At 60.8% G+C, this 16,287-nt stretch overlaps 6 protein-coding genes across 6 annotated transcripts; 3 read left to right on the top strand and 3 right to left on the bottom strand.

The window, feature by feature from the left end:
• Positions 1–37: 37 nt before the first annotated feature.
• Positions 38–648, top strand: BXZ73DRAFT_101304 (uncharacterized protein; the record flags this gene model as incomplete). The annotated part of the gene is made up of 2 exons (XM_048014858.1): positions 38–134; positions 218–648. 2 exons carry the CDS (start codon positions 38–40, stop codon positions 646–648), a joined length of 528 nt encoding a protein of 175 aa, XP_047878044.1.
• Positions 649–4,261: 3,613 nt separating this feature from the next.
• BXZ73DRAFT_101302 (cytoplasmic protein) lies at positions 4,262–5,335 on the bottom strand (the record flags this gene model as incomplete). Its single annotated transcript, XM_048014857.1, has 7 exons — positions 4,262–4,617; positions 4,686–4,695; positions 4,759–4,809; positions 4,867–4,919; positions 4,984–5,151; positions 5,207–5,254; positions 5,311–5,335. The coding sequence occupies 7 exons, from the start codon at positions 5,333–5,335 to the stop codon at positions 4,262–4,264; spliced, it is 711 nt and encodes a 236-aa protein (XP_047878043.1).
• Positions 5,336–5,767: 432 nt separating this feature from the next.
• BXZ73DRAFT_46829 (cytochrome-450 hydroxylase) lies at positions 5,768–8,129 on the top strand (the record flags this gene model as incomplete). Its single annotated transcript, XM_048019759.1, has 9 exons — positions 5,768–5,925; positions 6,089–6,167; positions 6,218–6,584; positions 6,641–6,789; positions 6,844–6,991; positions 7,044–7,545; positions 7,648–7,735; positions 7,867–7,973; positions 8,036–8,129. 9 exons carry the CDS (start codon positions 5,768–5,770, stop codon positions 8,127–8,129), a joined length of 1,692 nt encoding a protein of 563 aa, XP_047878042.1.
• Positions 8,130–8,253: 124 nt separating this feature from the next.
• BXZ73DRAFT_46639 (Clavaminate synthase-like protein) lies at positions 8,254–9,997 on the bottom strand (the record flags this gene model as incomplete). The annotated part of the gene is made up of 10 exons (XM_048019728.1): positions 8,254–8,355; positions 8,420–8,523; positions 8,579–8,607; positions 8,665–8,817; positions 8,957–9,072; positions 9,147–9,231; positions 9,328–9,563; positions 9,628–9,719; positions 9,777–9,871; positions 9,933–9,997. The coding sequence occupies 10 exons, from the start codon at positions 9,995–9,997 to the stop codon at positions 8,254–8,256; spliced, it is 1,077 nt and encodes a 358-aa protein (XP_047878041.1).
• Positions 9,998–10,777: 780 nt separating this feature from the next.
• BXZ73DRAFT_101299 (uncharacterized protein) lies at positions 10,778–11,262 on the top strand (the record flags this gene model as incomplete). The annotated part of the gene is made up of 2 exons (XM_048014856.1): positions 10,778–10,882; positions 10,939–11,262. 2 exons carry the CDS (start codon positions 10,778–10,780, stop codon positions 11,260–11,262), a joined length of 429 nt encoding a protein of 142 aa, XP_047878040.1.
• A 730-nt stretch (positions 11,263–11,992) lies between these two features.
• Positions 11,993–15,896, bottom strand: BXZ73DRAFT_77463 (uncharacterized protein; the record flags this gene model as incomplete). Its single annotated transcript, XM_048022671.1, has 2 exons — positions 11,993–15,384; positions 15,437–15,896. The coding sequence occupies 2 exons, from the start codon at positions 15,894–15,896 to the stop codon at positions 11,993–11,995; spliced, it is 3,852 nt and encodes a 1,283-aa protein (XP_047878039.1).
• Between the last annotated feature and the right edge of the window lie 391 nt (positions 15,897–16,287).

Raw genomic sequence — 16,287 nt, 5'->3', positions numbered from 1 at the left:
CCCCACACAGCCCAGGCAGCCCACCGTCCTCCTCACCATGGCCCCCGTATTCCGCGACACCACGGCCTCCATCTCCGACGGAGCTCCCGGCTCTCTGTCCACCAACATGATCATCGGACTGTGTAGCATTGGCCGTGAGTCACCTCCTTGAGCCCCATGTTGCATGAGCATCTCCATCCGAGCCCGTACCAACCGTGATACCCCTTCGTGCTCTTAGTGCTCTTCATCGCCTTCGTTGTCTTGGTTATCCGAGTCAACTGGGGCGTGTGGATCCTCTCCGCCCCCTCCGCCGCACGCACCTGGCTCTACGCCGCCCTCCACACTCGACGGGCCCGCGCTCGCACCACGGGCCACCCCAGCCGTCCGATCTTCCATCGTCCTTTCCCACGTACCGCCCAGACGGCGCTGGGCCCGATCACTACTCCACGTGCGTACCGGACCGTCGCCGTCGCCCGCCCCGTCGTCGCCCCGCAGCCGCTTCACGTCGGGAGCGGGCGCGAGCGCCTGCGGTCGGCGTCGCAGATGAGCGTCCGCTCGTTGGGCAGCAGCTCTGGCTACGGCATCTCGGACAGCGGGCACTCCGATGCGCCTCTGCTGCCCGCGGCGGCGGCGAGTGTTTCCTCCCCTGTTCACGCGTCCTGCGGGTGAGCTAGGGGAGAATGCCTTCTCCTTCCGTATACCCATCCCTCCATCACTCCCTTCGTGACGTCGGCGCTTGATGCGAGACGTGCATTGTACCCTCGTGCCCACCGTGCTAGTAGATGACCCCGACGGCGCCTCCTTCTGTATCTGGACTTACAGCTTTACAGTCTTGCGCGTGTATCTTCAGCCTGTATATCCACGCAATCGATTGTTGTAATGCTCTGTTCTGTCTTGCTGTGTCCTTCCGTTGCAATCGACGCTCTCATTGATCTGCTTTCAGTCTGCTCCGACGACGAAGCGCCCACGTCTGAGCCTGCGCTCTTCCGCCGCCTATGCCGTCATCGGAAAACAAAGGTGCTGAAACTTTGCAAGCTCGGGAACCGGGCGTGTGGTACCTTCCTTTCCCGTACCGGCCACGCGGCGGCTGCACGTCCGAGTCCCTTGAAGCTTGAGCCTAGCCAGGATACCCTTTGAAATCGGCAGAGTCGTAAGGCCGTGTCCACGACCATTGTGCCCGCGCGCGGCGGCTCGGAAGCTATCTCTATAGTCGCGCTCCGAGGGCTCAGGCCGCCTCCGCATCTCCTTGAGAGAGTCCGGCGCTTCAGGCATGTCCGTCCACACAACCACGAGCCGCCGGACGCACGAATCCGTGCTGGACAGCCGGATCGATTGGTGCGTGCGCATATGTACACCGGGTGAGGTGGACCGAATCGTATCCCAACGCGCGCTCGGAGGCCAGACGCGCCCACGGACGGACGCGCAGGTCCGGCTCGCTGGAAAGTGCGTTTGCGCCCCGCGCCCCGCGTCCAGGTCCATGTCCCGCGGCGGCGACATCCATCCGATGAACCGTATGCAGATAGACTCTCCCAGATTGTCGCGATGCATAAGGCGCCCCGCGCAGGGCCCACGGGCCACACGCGTGCGCAACGGCACGTCCGCGCGCGCGCGCGCGTCCGTCCCGCTAAGTCTAGACCCCCACGGCGAAGCGCCGCGCGCACGGGCGGGGACGCGCCGGCGTTTGCGCCGTTTACCACTTCGCGCCAGGCCAAACGCCAGGGTCCCGCGCCTTCTCCAGCGCCGGACCGCCGCCGCGAACGTATGCTGCAGAACGGCGCCTGCGTCTGTTCGACGTCAGGAACGGGCCCGGGGCGCGCACTGCGGGAACGTGGCTACCCCTCCAAGCCCAAGCGCACACCCGGTAGCTCGTTCCGCGCCCCGGACGTGCTCGCGGGGAGCCGCCCAAACGCCGAACGAGCGGGCGGTGGGGTGAGAGTGGGGAGCGGGCGGGGCGTGCGCGTGCGCGGCCGCGGGGCGCGCCGATATACCATTGGCGTCGGGATGCGAGGAGACGGCGCCGCTGGCGACGACGGAGACGCCGAGCGGGCGCGGGCGCGAGCTCGCCGTCTGTGTGGACGATCGCCTGCGTGCGGATCGGAGCGAGAGGGATCCCGAGGAGCGTCGTCTGCGCTGGGAAACAGTTGGAACGCCGGAGGATATGGGGGTGTCGACGGTATGATATCCTAGTGTCCTGGCCCCAAGGGAGACGACGCCGACCTCGGCAGACCGCTCCGTCATGTCACGGAGTTGGCGTGGGACGGTATTTCGTCTCGTGGACTTTGGGACCGGCGATGGAACGCGTCCGCCGAGATTATGCTGAGCGGCGCTGAGCTGGAGGAAGGTCTCATTTCCACGCGCAGCCAGGTTTCCGCAGTTTTGGAGTCAGATTTTTCGAGTTAGGTCTGTACTTACCCTCTGCGCGCAGCACGCCGCATGTCACTGTCAGAGGGGGTGAGCCTCGGTAGGTCTCAGTCGGCGGGCGCGTCAACCGGTCGCTCCGGTTCTTCCCGAGAGGGCTGGCTGCGGACCGGGTCTGGGGTTGATTCATCCCGGGCCGGGTGTGCCGCGGTAGTTGCCACGAGGGCAAAGGGCTTGGGTAGAGGGTAGGTTCAATAATCGCACGGTCCCGTTTCCAGTGCGGTACTACTACGACAGTAAGCATGGCCCTGCTTCGTAAGCTAACTGATGACTCAGAGAAAGAAGAACACTTATGTGTGGCGTCGGCGCAGCCCGCCTTTGTGGAACAGCGGATCCACTAGCACGCGGACCACCTTCCTTGCAAGCAGCCGAGAGCTGCGGGCGTAGCGAGCGTTGTGCCCAGGGGCCGGATGTCTCTGGCTGGTGCGCTCTCTGTGTGTCCGTCCGACCTTCCGCGGGCGACGAGGGAGCACGGAGCACCGCGAAGTTGGCGGATACTTATTCATGGCATTGCACTTATCTTGCGTGGACGAGGATATTGCTGGCGCGGTCGCTCGCCGGTGCACCGTTACCACCACCATTGAAAGAACCGGGTGCGCACTTCACATCGACCCGATTTCTATTGACACAGCGGACGCACTAACGTTGGTCAATGGTCACAGTCCAGGGGAGACGATCGGGGTTGAACCGCGCAGCACATGGCTGGAAACCGCACGGACCCGACCCGCAACCTCCGGAGAGTACGCATTTACACGGTTGTGACTCGTGCACGGGGGTGGCTGCGCAGGCCCAGGCTTGGCGTGCGCTCCTTTGGAATTACACACGTACTGGTGCACAAGGTTGGTCGTGGGGTTAGGCGCCTTGCCACGGCTCCGCAGAGACACGGGAATTGAGAGACGGGCCAGGAACTTCCTTTCGACCACGCGATGCTTTGGCTGCGTAGAAGATTTTCCACCGGGTGGAGAGGCACCATCTGGCACCTCCCGGGGAAGAAGCTGGGGGGCCGCAGCCTGGCCTGTGCATGTCATCCGCAGAGCACCGATCGTGCAGATGGGCAGCGAACTGAACAGAGATATGTGCCGCTGCTCAAGGAGATCAAATGCTGGGGCGGTTCACATCGACGACGTTACCAACCAGCGGCTAGTAAGGGGCGTCAGTATAAAACTCCCCACGAAACCCTGGGCAGAGGGCCAATCACCACCGCCTCGAGCCTCATCTACACACTTAACCTCCACCTCGCGGCCTCTTTACTCTTCACCCGACCACCCGCCCGACCACCCCCTCGTCATCCCCATGAGCAGCCAGACAACCACCCATGCTCCTGCCCAGAAGGCGGCCAACTACGACAGTGAGTCGCCATCACCCCCTCCGTCTCATCGCACGGCCGTTGACGAGCGTTGCCGCCTACCAGCCGAGTCGATCGCCTCGGACACCTCCACCCTCACCGACGCAAAGACGGCAAGGCGGACGGCAAGGCTCCTCCAACGACGGGACGAAGCTCGGCCCTCCGCCGCCGACTTCGCGAAGGCGGCCAAGGCCCAGGGATGGGCCGCCCCCACCGCGACACGCCCCTCGTTCGGCGGGTGAATCTGCGAGCACGACGTGAGTCTTATCCCCGCCGCTCTTGCGTTGGCGTCGGACGCCTCGACAGCTGGCGGTGCTGACGCCGCCTCCGAAGTCGACGTCAACAGCGGCCAACGCCCCGAGCAACAACATCCCTGTCGAATCCCCATATCTTGCTTTTCGTCCTCGTCCGATCGGCTGCCGATCAACCCAGTCTAGGATATCTGCTTACCTTCTCACCCACTCTCGTCGCGCCGCGTCGTAGTCGAAGCTTTGTATCGTCATTTTCCGGGACCGTTCGTTACATGAAATCGTCCATCATCTCCTGCACGGACTGCCTCGGCTCGTCGTCGTCGTCGTCGCCCTCTCCGTCCCCGTTGAAGAGGTTGTCGTACGACCTCGCGGCCTTCTCCGCCTCGCGGGCCTTGGCGAGCTCCGCGTCCGCCTTTTTCTGCACAAAGGAACCGGGGATCAGTCTCCGGCGAGGGGGAGGGGAGCGCGGGCGGGCGTGAGAGTGACCTTCTGCGCCGCGCGCCCGTTTCACGGCGTTCTCCGCCTTGACGCGGTCGACGCGCTCCTGCTCGTGGTCGACCTGGCGCTCGGTCTTGGTCTTGTTGAGGCGGTTGACGATCGCGTTCTCGCGCTTCGCGACGTATACTGCGCAGGACAAGGAGGCACCGACGTGAGCAGTCGTGGAGGGAGTCAGTTGAGGCGGGATGGCTAACTCCGCTTAACCTGGGAGAACGGGGCCGCGGGGCGTCAGGTGGCCGACGGGTGGGGACGGCGAGCCGCACGAACCTTCTTGTCGTTGTGAAACGAGACTTGACCGACCGCCATATCGCCGGATTTCTGCGGGGATCAGCTGGGCGGGTGCGCTACACGGGCGGGACCGCGTGGAGCACGTACCTTGAGGTTGTCGCCTGGCGTCCAGATAATGGTGATGTCGTCCTTCTTGTTGCCTGAGGGGTCGCTAGCGGCGTAAGCGGCGGATCAAGACGAACGTCAGCTGCGTTGGCTCCACACCTTCTATGGAGTTCGCCTTGACGAGTTGCGCGCAGTCGATGAGAAGGGGTTCGGGTATTGTGTCCCAGGTCATGCCTTCTGGCATTCGGAGGTAGACGTGTGCAGAAGAAAGTTTGTCGACGTGGAACCAGACGTCTTGCGGCCATGCGTACTTGATCAAGTCCTCATCTGTAAGAAAACGAGTGTCTTCAGGATACTTCTTTCGCGTCATGGGCCTGCGCACTCTCAAACTTGTCCTTTCCCATGTAGATCATGACGGGAGGATTGTGGGCTGTAACGGCTCTGGTCAGATTAGTAACGAGTTAGCATTGACTGAAGAATTCGCACATGAAGAGGTGAAGAAAAGAACCATCTTGAATAAAACGCGATAGCTGTGTCGAACAAGTATGGGACCAACACTTGATGGCTGAGTGAAAGGGCGCTTACTTGGCGCCTGGCCCGCAGCAGCCACGTATAGACGCCATAGCAAGATAAGGACATATTCCATATATGGAAAAATATTACTCCGTGCGCATCGTCTACATCAATCTTCGCCTTTGTCCTGCTGCTGTTTGACTTGCACATCGTCATCCTCTTTGCCATCCTCGCCTTTCCAAGCATCTCGTCTTGCACGCAGGTCTCGTGGAGGGCGCGCTTGCTCCAGACCGCAAGACGCCGAAAAACCAGCCATCGCTATTGTCCTGGGAAGACAATAGGACGTATACAACAGGATGGCTACCCGTCCCGAAGCACACCTCTCATCCTCATCCCCGTCTTCCTCCTTCCAAGTATCGTAGCATATTGCATGGTGCCGTTCTACGCCCTCGTAGCTGCCTCCTTCGTGGCATGCGCGTTATACCTCTTCTACCTGGCGATACTGCTCCCGCTATGGAACCCCCTTCGCAACCTCCCCGGTCCCCCGACACGAGGAATCCTCGGAAATCACATGGGCATGGTTTTAGAGTGAGTATAGTTGTTTTCAGAAGCGTATATGCGCGTCGTTCTTCCCCCCGTGTTTCATGTCCCTGCTCTTTGTGGCTTGGGTGCTGGGTGAACTTCGTCTCGACGAAATATATGCTTGAGGCTCTCATTCACGAGAAATCGCTGACTAGGTGCCCATCTGCAGCCCCTCACGATCCCCCAGAGTGCATGAAGCCTTTGTCAAGCATTACGGCCGAAATGTCAGGATACGCGGCTTCCTCCCTGTAAGCACCTCCCTTGCGTATCGCTGTTCTCTGCTCAGTGTCAAGCACAGTGGGACCAACGGCTCTTCACTCTCGACCCCGTGTCCCTCGCGCATGTCCTCAAACACTCCACCGTCTACGAGAAGCCGTGGCAGTCCCGTCTCCTCATATCCAGTCTCATCGGCGTCGGCATGCTCGCCGCGGAAGGACAGGTGCACAAACGTCAGCGGCGCGTCGCCACCCCGGCCTTCTCCATCCAGAACATGCGCGCCCTCATCCCGGTCGCCTTCCAGAAGGGCCTCGAGCTCAGGAACAGATGGATGGACCTCATCGCCGACTCGCCAGTTCCACCCGACGACGAAAAGCGTGCTGGGTGGTCGAAGTTGGACGTCTGCCATTGGATCAGCCGGGCGACGTTCGACGTCATTGGGCTCGCAGGTGAGTGTCGAAGGATGCGCACGTGGTTCCCTCCTCATGACGACGCTGCGGTGCAGGCTTTGATTACGAGTTCAATGCCATTCACAATGAGTCGAACGAACTGTTTGCCGCGTACAAGGAGATGTTCGAGATTGCGGTATCTCAACAGGGCGGTGGGGTCTGGGAACTAGCCATTCTATACTTCCCCTTCCTGGACCGGATTGTGGTAAGTCTCATGCTTCGTGGCAACGTATGAAGACATGCTTATGAAGGACCTCAGCCTGGTCAGCGCTTCGGCGTCGTGAAGAGGTCTCAGGACACTATTCAGCGTGTTGCAGGTCGGCTCATCCAGGAGAAGAAGCGGAAGATCGAAGAGGCTGAGAGGGTAGGGGTCCCATATATCGGAAAGGATCTTCTCAGCAATCTCCGTACGTGCATTCATTTCCACCTTTCGCATTCCCAAACCCAACCTCCTGGTAGTGAGATCGAATACCGCTGCCGACCTCCCTGCCGACCAGCGCATTCCCGATGAAGACATCCTCCACACCATCAACACATTCATGTTCGCCGGGTCCGACACAAGTTCGCTTTCCGTCACCTGGATATTTTACTTGCTCGCCATATATCCAATGGTACAAGAACGCCTACGAGCAGAGCTCCTCTCCATCACCCCCGTTGCTCCTCTGGAGTCCCTTTCGCAAGACGAAATTTCCTCCTTGTACGAGAAGATCGCGGAGCTTCCCTACCTTGAGAACGTCATTCGCGAGACACTCCGGCTCATTCCTCCAGTACACTCCTCCATCCGCGTTGCGACACGCGATGACGTTATTCCCACCGCAACGCCCGTGAAGATGCTCACGAAGTACGGAGACCACGAGGAGGTCACGAGCTTCGTCATGCCCAAAGGCAGCTGCGTGCACGTCCCTATCGAGGCTTTCAACCTCGACCGGGAGGTCTGGGGGCCAGACGGCTGGGCGTTTAAGTGAGTGTCCCTCACTCCTCGTTTCCTTGGCATTCGGACCCGTAGAAAGCTGCGGAAGGAAGGTACACCGCGTGGTGCTGACTGCGCGTCTTTTGTCTGCAGCCCCGATCGGTGGGACAATCTGCCCGAGGCAGTCAAGGCGCAGCCAGGGTTGTACAACAACATCCTCACGTTCTCCGCAGGCCCCAGGGTGAGTCACTCCCGCTCGTGGCTGTCGTGCTGTGCCGCAGCGGCCGGCTGCTGTGCATGTGCCCGTGTGGGCTTCGGTTGTGCGTCCTCGTGTTCAGGGGCGGTTGGCTAACACGAGCCCCTACGCCGCAGTCGTGCATCGGGATGAAGTTCTCGATCATCGAGATCAAAGCCTTCGTCTTCGTGCTCCTCACGAGCTTCAAGTTTGCGGAGGCCGACAAGGTCGGCAAGGCGAATGTGTACGTCCCTTGGCTTGGGTGGTCGCTCCGGTCCCGCCGCTCACTTCGTTTCTTCCGCGCAGGGTCCTGACTCGACCGTACGTCATGGGCAAGCCGAGGGAGGGCAGCCAATGTCCGCTCCTGGTGACACCGTACACCCGGGAGGCTACGGCATGAATTTGAATGTACTTATCGACGTTTGACTGGTGGCGTGTAGCAAAGCCGTCATGTATTCCTACCCTCTCTGTATTCTCACACTGACCCTTGCCTCCACTTTCGATTAAATACACCCGTGCCTTTCTCAATGCCCGTACGTCGCCTTCAGTCGCTCCTTGACGTACTCCCCCGCAGTTATGACTTCGTACTTCGGCGGCCGCTCCGAAGAGACACAGCTCGGGATGGGCTGCGACCGGACAATTATGAGCGACTGCTTCGCCAATCAGGACGGTAAAGAGCCCCAGACGCACCTCGAGCTTCACGTCGTAGTCGGTGCCGAAAAAGAGCGGGATGGAGTACCGTCGCACGCCGCTGCGGTTGACCGCGCGGTGCACCGTCGACTTGAAGACGTCATCTAAAGTCATTTCGTGAGCCAGGGTCAGGAGGCAGAGGGAGGACTGGGCACTGACTCGTCCATCGGGCGAACTGGTCTCCGAGGCTGGTGGGAGCGTCAGCGGGGGGTAGGAGCAGGGAGACATGGGGAGTCTACACTGACTTTACGACGAGCGTGCCGGGGATGGGCGGGGCGTCGACCCACTGGTTTTGCCGGTTGAGGACTTGAAGCGCTTGGATCTCGGGTTGCTGCCACAGGATCGTGAAGCACTGTACAGTAGTTCGGTGAGTTGTTTTCCCATCGTTGTGAATATCGCTGGTGCATGGACCAGGTATGGGCATGCCGGGCGTACCCATACCCAGTCCGTGCACACAACGAATGATTCATCCTCACTGGCGTACCTCCCAGCTGCGAAGCGCAGCAGGCCAGTCGAGTCAGTAATCCTCCCGTGTACGAGACGAGAGCAAGAGCGTACTCAGTGTGCGCTCCGATTCCGATCACCCGGTCGTCGACCGGTCCGGTCTGAGGTGGATAGTGGAGCACGCGCATGAGCGCAGCGACGTTCCTCGTCTGTCGAGCCCCCCCAGCGCAGCGCGTCAGCGCGCGGATGCGATGCGGTGACCATGCGGGTGCAGCGCGCGCACCTTGTCCGCGAAGAAGTCTTCCGGAAGGTCGAGCGCGCGCGCGAAGAGCGGGAAGAGCTTCCGGCCGAGCGCGACGGCTGCGTGGCTGCGCGGTCCGGATCGTGGTTGTGGCTACCAGTCAGCCCCGGTTCCGCTACGTCCGCCGCCTGCGGGCTGGGGTGGATCAGGCACCGGGACTCACTAGTATCCGAGCGCCGCGGGCCTGAACCGGGGCACCTGCGCCGGCCAGACGTTCGCGCCGGCCATGACGCCGTCGTGGGCGCGCTTCGCGTCTGCGGAGGCTGGGTCGGCGCGGGGCGCGAGCTCCTCCCAGCCGAACTCGAAGCCCTCGTGCATGTCGCCGGCGCCGTTCGGGTCGTTGTTGCTCGTCCGGACGGCGTTGTAGCCCTTGAAGTTCGGGGTCTTCTTGATGTCGAGCTGGGGCCGGGGCGGTCGAGACGGGAGGTGAGGGGGAGCGGAGTATGGGCGGTGGGTCACACACCTCCATCTTGGTCTCGAAGGGGAGCGAGAAGTATTCCTTCATCGCCTCGAACGTTTGGTGGATGGTCTCCTCTGGGATTCCATGGTTCTTCACTGTGCGCGGCCCGGGTTGTCAGCTGACGACCTTGGAGCCCGGAAGAGAAGACGTACCGTACAGAAAGCCCACATTGATGCAGGTGTTCCGTACCTCGTCGCTGAGCGCGCGGCGGACATCCGGGTCTGAACTGTCGATGTCCCGCAAGTCTCTGCGAGCCCTGGTGTCAGTGGGCTGCGCTTATCGCCGACTGCGCCGCGGGCTGTTGTTACATTATGGGAATGTGCTGGAAGGCCGACGCCGAATCGGCGTCGTTTGCGACTCGGACGAGAGACATCTCACAACGGTGACTCAGGTGGGAGGTCCAGACTGACTCGTTCAATAACAGACGCCGAAAAGCTTGTAGACGATTGTCACAGGAAGTGACCATAACGTCACATCACATGAAATATGATCAGTACTTTGACGCCGGCGCCGATTCTGAACTTGTACTACTACGTGCTCAACGACTGGGCCGAACAAGTTCTCGACAGATCTGCAGTGGGAATCTCTTTCATAATTCTCTTGAAATTGCTGACCGTGTGCTGACTCAGATCAGAACACCGAGGGAGTATTGGCAATCTTGACTTGAAATATTTCTAGAGGTTCGGCGCAGCCAGCAGCTACTGCGAGCCTTTGGATCGCGCAGTACCTCACTTGCGAGTTTTCATGGAATCGAGTTGCTCTACTGAGTCTGGTCTCAAGCGATGGTCTCAAGCGACAAATTTATCACTTAGAGCTCACTCTGGCAGTCTGGCCGCAGTCGCACTGCATCATCAAAGACAAGTGTTATGGGTGTTCTGACAATCGGGCATACATAGCACCCAAACGCAGCCGCACATATGCGCCTGTACCCGGACAAGCCATGCGAAACGTTATCTCCGTGATAAGGCACTGAATTCTACGGGACCGATGCAAGTCAGCTTACTTCTTCCGGAAGTGTCATGCGGGGGCGGTATAAAAGGTGGGGTGAGCTACGGTTCTTTTCAAGGCAACCCCTCACTCTGTGTTGCTCGATCCTCGCGCCTCATACCACCACAGGACTTGGACTCATCGTCTCATCGCCTCGCCCCCCATCATGAATCCTATCCCTCCCTCCCATTCGACCGTCTCTCTGGTCAGCACCACCGAAAGCGTTGCTACCGCGACACCCAATTCTTCCACTGCCCAGCTTTTGCCCAAGGTTTGTTGTACTCTATCGGCATGCACTTCCGAGAATCCTTGTTGACGCAATTCCAGCCAGCCCAAGTTGGGAGAGGGTCGACGTCTGTCTCGACGTCCAAACCCGTAGTCACCGCGCCGCCTTCTGCCAAGGCTGCGCCTACACCTGCGCCGCGCGATTACGAGAAGGCCTTCGGCGCGCTCTCCACGTCGTATGGGTTTTCCCAGTCGTTCGTGGCGGTCCCTTCGAAGGGCGCCAAGGCCAAGCAGGAGAAGGCGAAGGCGAAGGCGAAGAAGGACGGCAGGGCGGACGGTTCCTCTGCATCTACGACGGCGTCGCAAGCGGCTCCGCCATCTCCGAAGGGCTCTGTCCCCCCTCCGTCCTTCACTGGACCCCGTTAAGAGCCTCCCTCGGGGTGTCGCTCACAGCGACGCATCCTCCGAAGGACCCTTAGGTACGCAATTTACCGCGCTGCACCGGTTTGTCGCTCACACTCGTGCGTGCGCAGACACGCTGTCCTTCGAAACAAGGTTATTCGGGGATGAGGAGTCATATACGAGAGATCTTTCTTTTGCTGTCCTAAGTCTGCACGTTCGAATACGAGTCGGATTATTTTGCATTCCACGACACAGCCAACTACAACTGCGAGCTTCATACCCCAGCGCCCTCCCCGTCCGATTCATCGTGACGTAGGCTGGAATCCGGGAGACTTGTCCCGCTGTCCCTGCAGGCGGTGGGGTGTTTTCTTCTGAGAATCTAATCGCGGTTGTCCTCGTGGACCACCTTCTCAAACCCAGTGGCCACATGAATACAACACGATGACTCGATCATCGTTCCTAGCTTCTATCGTCAGGGTCCTTGGTCACACACTCCCATGGTGGTGGTGCGTGTGTCGTACCTTCGCGGTCTATTAGTTTCCCATGCCCAGGAAAGTATCTGTAGTCGGCGACATTGGTGAGAACCCTTGGACTCCGCTTCCGATGCTCATTATCATCAGCAAACTGAGGGGACGACAATGACTCGCATTTCATAGGGGCCAGAAACGTCGACGCACCAGACGCACCATATACCACATATCATCGCGACCAAGGGTGTTACATTGCATTGCTACACGTACGTCTAATCGTGTCTCTAAACAGCCAACAGCCCTTCGAGCCGCTCGCGCGCGCCATCTCCGCACTTCCCGGCAAACTCCAGCCTCCTCGTTTTCCACGCGCCCTGTTGTTCGAAGCACGCAGGCGGGAGCAGCAGCGTACCCTCCCTGTTCTGCCGATACAGCACCACGTCCCGCACGGCCTCGAGCCCGCCCTGGCCCAGGACCGCCTTTAGCAGCTTCTTCGCCCGCTCCTCCGCCCCGCCGCCGTCGCCGCTACTACCAGCCTCCGACAGCGCCCCGAGGTCGGCCCAGATCCTGCACGCGACGTGGTGCACGGCGACGAGCCTGACGAACCCCTCGAGCGGGCCCTTCACGAGCGCACGGACGTACGCGCCCACGACCTCCGGGTCGCCCTCGACCGGCCAGAGGTACTCCGCGAGGCTGGCGGCGACGACGTCCGCGGGCGCGGTGCGCACCGCGCGCAGCGCGTGCCCGTGGTCGCCCCACAGGCAGCGGCGGAAGTCGGCGGGGTAGCGGGCGATCGCGAGCGGGGGGAGGAGGAGGCGCGCGAAGAGCGGGTGCGCGAAGGAGACGGCGTCGTAGAGCGCGGCGAAGTCGGTGTACCACTGGTAGAAGGGCGTGCCCGCGCCGAGGAAGCGGCGCGCGACGTCGTCGAGCGTCGGCGCGTGGAGCGAGGGGGGCGGGGTCTTGAGCGCGCGCGGGTGGGCGGCGGCGGCGAAGGGCGCGAGGAGCGCGGTGGCGAGGGTGTCGACGACGGGGTCGCGGAAGACCTCGTCGGAGGCGGAGGAGGCGTCGGGGGGCGGGGCGACGGACGCGTCTGCGCCTTGGCCGTGCTCGAGCATGAAGATCTTCATGCAGCCGAACACGGTCTCTTCGCGACTCATGAGCATGCTCGACAGGCCGTGCAGGTGCAGCACCTCTTGAGAAGTTCGCACGAAGAGGAGCGCGGCGCGGACGAGCTCGGCCTCGGACGCGTCCCAGTCTTTCGGGAGGTTCTTGAACACCTCAGACTCTCCCGATCTCAGAAGGTGATTTAGCGGGCAGAACAGCCAGTCATTGGCCAGAGGTAGGGGGTCGACGCGCCGTTCTGTGGGGAGAAGTGTCGAAAGCGGCGGCAAGCGTTGCGTCGCGGCCATCGAGAGCGATTGGGGTGTCGGCCACATTGGCCCGACTGTGGTCTCTGACGACGGGATAAGGGTCTGGATGAGGAAAGGCATGATGACGCTCATGCCTCCCTTCTCCCACACCTCCTTCGGGACCGGCCAACCACGAGAGCCGAAGAAATCGGGCGAGATCTCCGCCGCGATGTCGTTGACGGTACTCCGCGCGAAGGCTTCGTCTCCTGGGAACAGGCGGCCGAGGATCGCGAATGCTTGTGCCATCCATAGGTCGGTGGATGTGCCCGGAGTCCTTCTTGAAAGCCGGAGGTAGCACGACAGAAGGGACGACAATGGGCGACAGAGGACATGCCCATAGATGACCGACTCCACGGTGAACAGCGACGACCAGAGAGGGTGTGTGGTAAGAGTTGCGCAGAAAGTCGAAATGTCTGCGAAGGGGAGTATAAAGGGAGGAGATCCGGAGCCTTGGCTCGTCGCGCTCGGCAGACACGCGAGGAACAGCCGGATCGCGGCCGCAAGGACGTACGCATGTCGTCCAAGATCGTGCAGCGCTGGGACGTCCGTAGGGAGGATGCCCTGGCAAACGCCTGAGACCAGCTTCGTAGAGGACTCGCGAGCACCTCGGAGAGCAGCTTCGACGACGCGCTTCTCTTGTCCTCCTGCGAAGCCGTCCTTGATGGCCGCAACAATCTTCGTCTGCTCGTCTTCTCCACTCCTCTCACCATTCACCTTGGCGCCTTCCAGGAATGCCCCGAGCGCGACCCACGACTCCGCCCAAATTGATACGTCCGTTTCGGCGAGTTGCAGGCGCAGGTCCAAAACATCTTCTGCCCACCCCCAACCCACGACTTGGCTCCAGAGGATGTCGTGATCGGGCGTCGTTCTGTGCGGATCGCGAGCACAGACCATCCACGCCGACAGGGCCCGCAGCCACGCTCCCTGCAGCTGCCGTGATTGATATCGCGACGAGCGGACGTAGGCACTGAGGCGGACGAAGTACTCCTGTGCTGTCGTCGTAACGTGGGAGTAGAGGCCGTATGATGCGAGGGCGGCGTAAAGGTTGAGCGTTTCTGTAAGCAGGTCGGTGGCAAGAGGGAGAGGGAATGGCGAGTCGGGCGGGAGGGTGATGATGTATCGCAGGAGAGAATCGGTCGGGTCTATGAGGGCCTGCGCATTCTCGCGAGACGACGATACGAGCAGGCGGACAAGATGGAGAGCGCGGGGTTCAGGGAGGGACGTTTCTTCCGTTGGCGGTATCGGGGTGACGAGGAAACGTTGGAACACGCTCGCGACGAGACCCTTGGCCGTGACGATGGCCGTAGCGTTTGCGGTCGAGTGCAGTGCGAGCCGGTGAAGCACCGCGAGCAGCTGAGCCAGGCTCTCTTGGGGGAGGTCTGCGACGGAGAGGGTGGTTGCAATCTGGGGGAGCACAAAGTCCAGAGGAATCGACGACAGCGCGCCGCCTTTGTCCGCGTCCTTGAGCTCTACCCCGTCGAATTCCATGACCCCCTCGTCCCATTGTGCCGTACACTCCCAGAGAAGCTCGACCGCATGAGCTCCAACTCCGGCACGCTCACCCATCGCCTCGGCTCCGGCAGCGAGCATGCGCTTGCGCAGTTTGAGCTCTTGGCCGGCAAGCTCTGGAAGGCCCTGTTTCGGATTCGTAGCGGTGCGCGCGAGCTTGTGTGCGATCTTCGCGAGAACGCCCAGCATGTTCGCGCGTTGTGCCGGGACTGTCGATCGCGACAGGAGGAAGATGTCTTCGAGGGTGTACCCGGCATGAGAACCTTCGGCATGATGGTGGAGGCCCAGGTGAGTGGGGAGAGACGATGAAAGCTTTGCAGGGATCGGGGTGCCGGTGAGGTCGAAGCGGACGGTGGGGGTTGCAGACTCGTCTTCGTCTTCCGTAGGATCGGCTTGGATCCACTCGAGGGACGGTTCATTCGCGGGCGCCGATGGGAAGAACCGTCTGCGGATGTCTTCGGGCGTGCCTTCTTCGGCATGAGCCGCGTCGTCGGGCGCATGTGGAGGTGGAGCGAGAGTGAGAGGGTCGTTCCGAGGTCGTACTGAAGGCTTCCAGGTGCCAATGGATACGGTAGGGCCGTCATTGGGGGTGGGAGCCGGGAGCGCGAAGGCCTTTTTCCGAGGCGATGGTGGGGCAGATTCGTAGACATGGATGTCTCCGGGTGTTACGTCCGCAAAACGGATCTTGCGATCTGCGCGGCTGGGTGGGCGGGTGCTGTTTGCAAAGGTTGGAGGGGGTGACGACGGACGCAGCACGCTCGCTGGGTTGGAGGTCACGAAGAGATATATTGGTGCACGAGTGTATGTACATACTGAGAAGGCTCTTCTGCTCGTCGAGCCTGGTGCGAGGGGGGAAACTTGAAGCGGACGGTTGGGTACTCGCCTGTTTTTCCTTCATTCTACGGAGGATGTCGCCCGCATCGGAGCCCATCATCCTCAGCACTTCCGCACGCGCCTCTTCCCTTTCTTCCTCCGTCATCGCGGCCACTCTGCGACTGTTCTCTTCTTCCGCCTGGGCGCGCCAGTCGTCTGCTTCATCCGCATCTTGACGCCTTGTCTTGACCGAACGGCCCAAGGATGCTGGTTCGGATGGCTGTACCACTGGGACCTCGCGTGCTCGCTTCGGGGCTTGTCCGCGAGCGCGTGCAAAAGCGCTCTGGGAGCGATGTTGTACCGGAGGAAACCCCGCAGTAGAAGTAGTTGCAGGTTTGATGGAAGGGCTCGAGGTAGGCTTTCGCTCGAATATGGAGCCAACCAAAGAAAAGTTGGTCATGCTCATCTAGAACTCACGCATCAGCTTAAAGTTCGATATGGTCGAGCCTCACACACCTAAATGGCAACAGTGTATCAGAGGGTCAAAACAGACGTGCAAGTTGGTGGAAGGTGGAGGTCAGGGAACAAGTTTAGAACATGCCTTCGCCGACACTGAGTCGCGAGCCTGGGACTGAGAGTGTAGTTTCGGACTCCGCTGCCTCGACCTTTCCCCCGATTTGATCTCCGCGCTTACCGTTGACGGCGGCGCCTGTAAATTCAGCAGTCCGACTTCGACCGGAGCAAGTTTTCATCCAACTCGCTCAACGAACGCCTCTTTCTTAGTTCCCACAAGTACATATTTCGAAGGTAAAAACATATAATCTACCTCTATAAATACTCTGACATCCTTT

This window comes from Epithele typhae (assembly GCF_022376455.1).
Source record: "Epithele typhae strain CBS 203.58 chromosome Unknown BXZ73scaffold_23, whole genome shotgun sequence".
In the NCBI taxonomy this organism is placed as follows: domain Eukaryota; kingdom Fungi; phylum Basidiomycota; class Agaricomycetes; order Polyporales; family Epitheliaceae; genus Epithele; species Epithele typhae.
The sequence above is the reverse complement of the archived record's forward strand: the minus strand, read 5'-3'. Positions and strand labels throughout refer to the sequence as shown.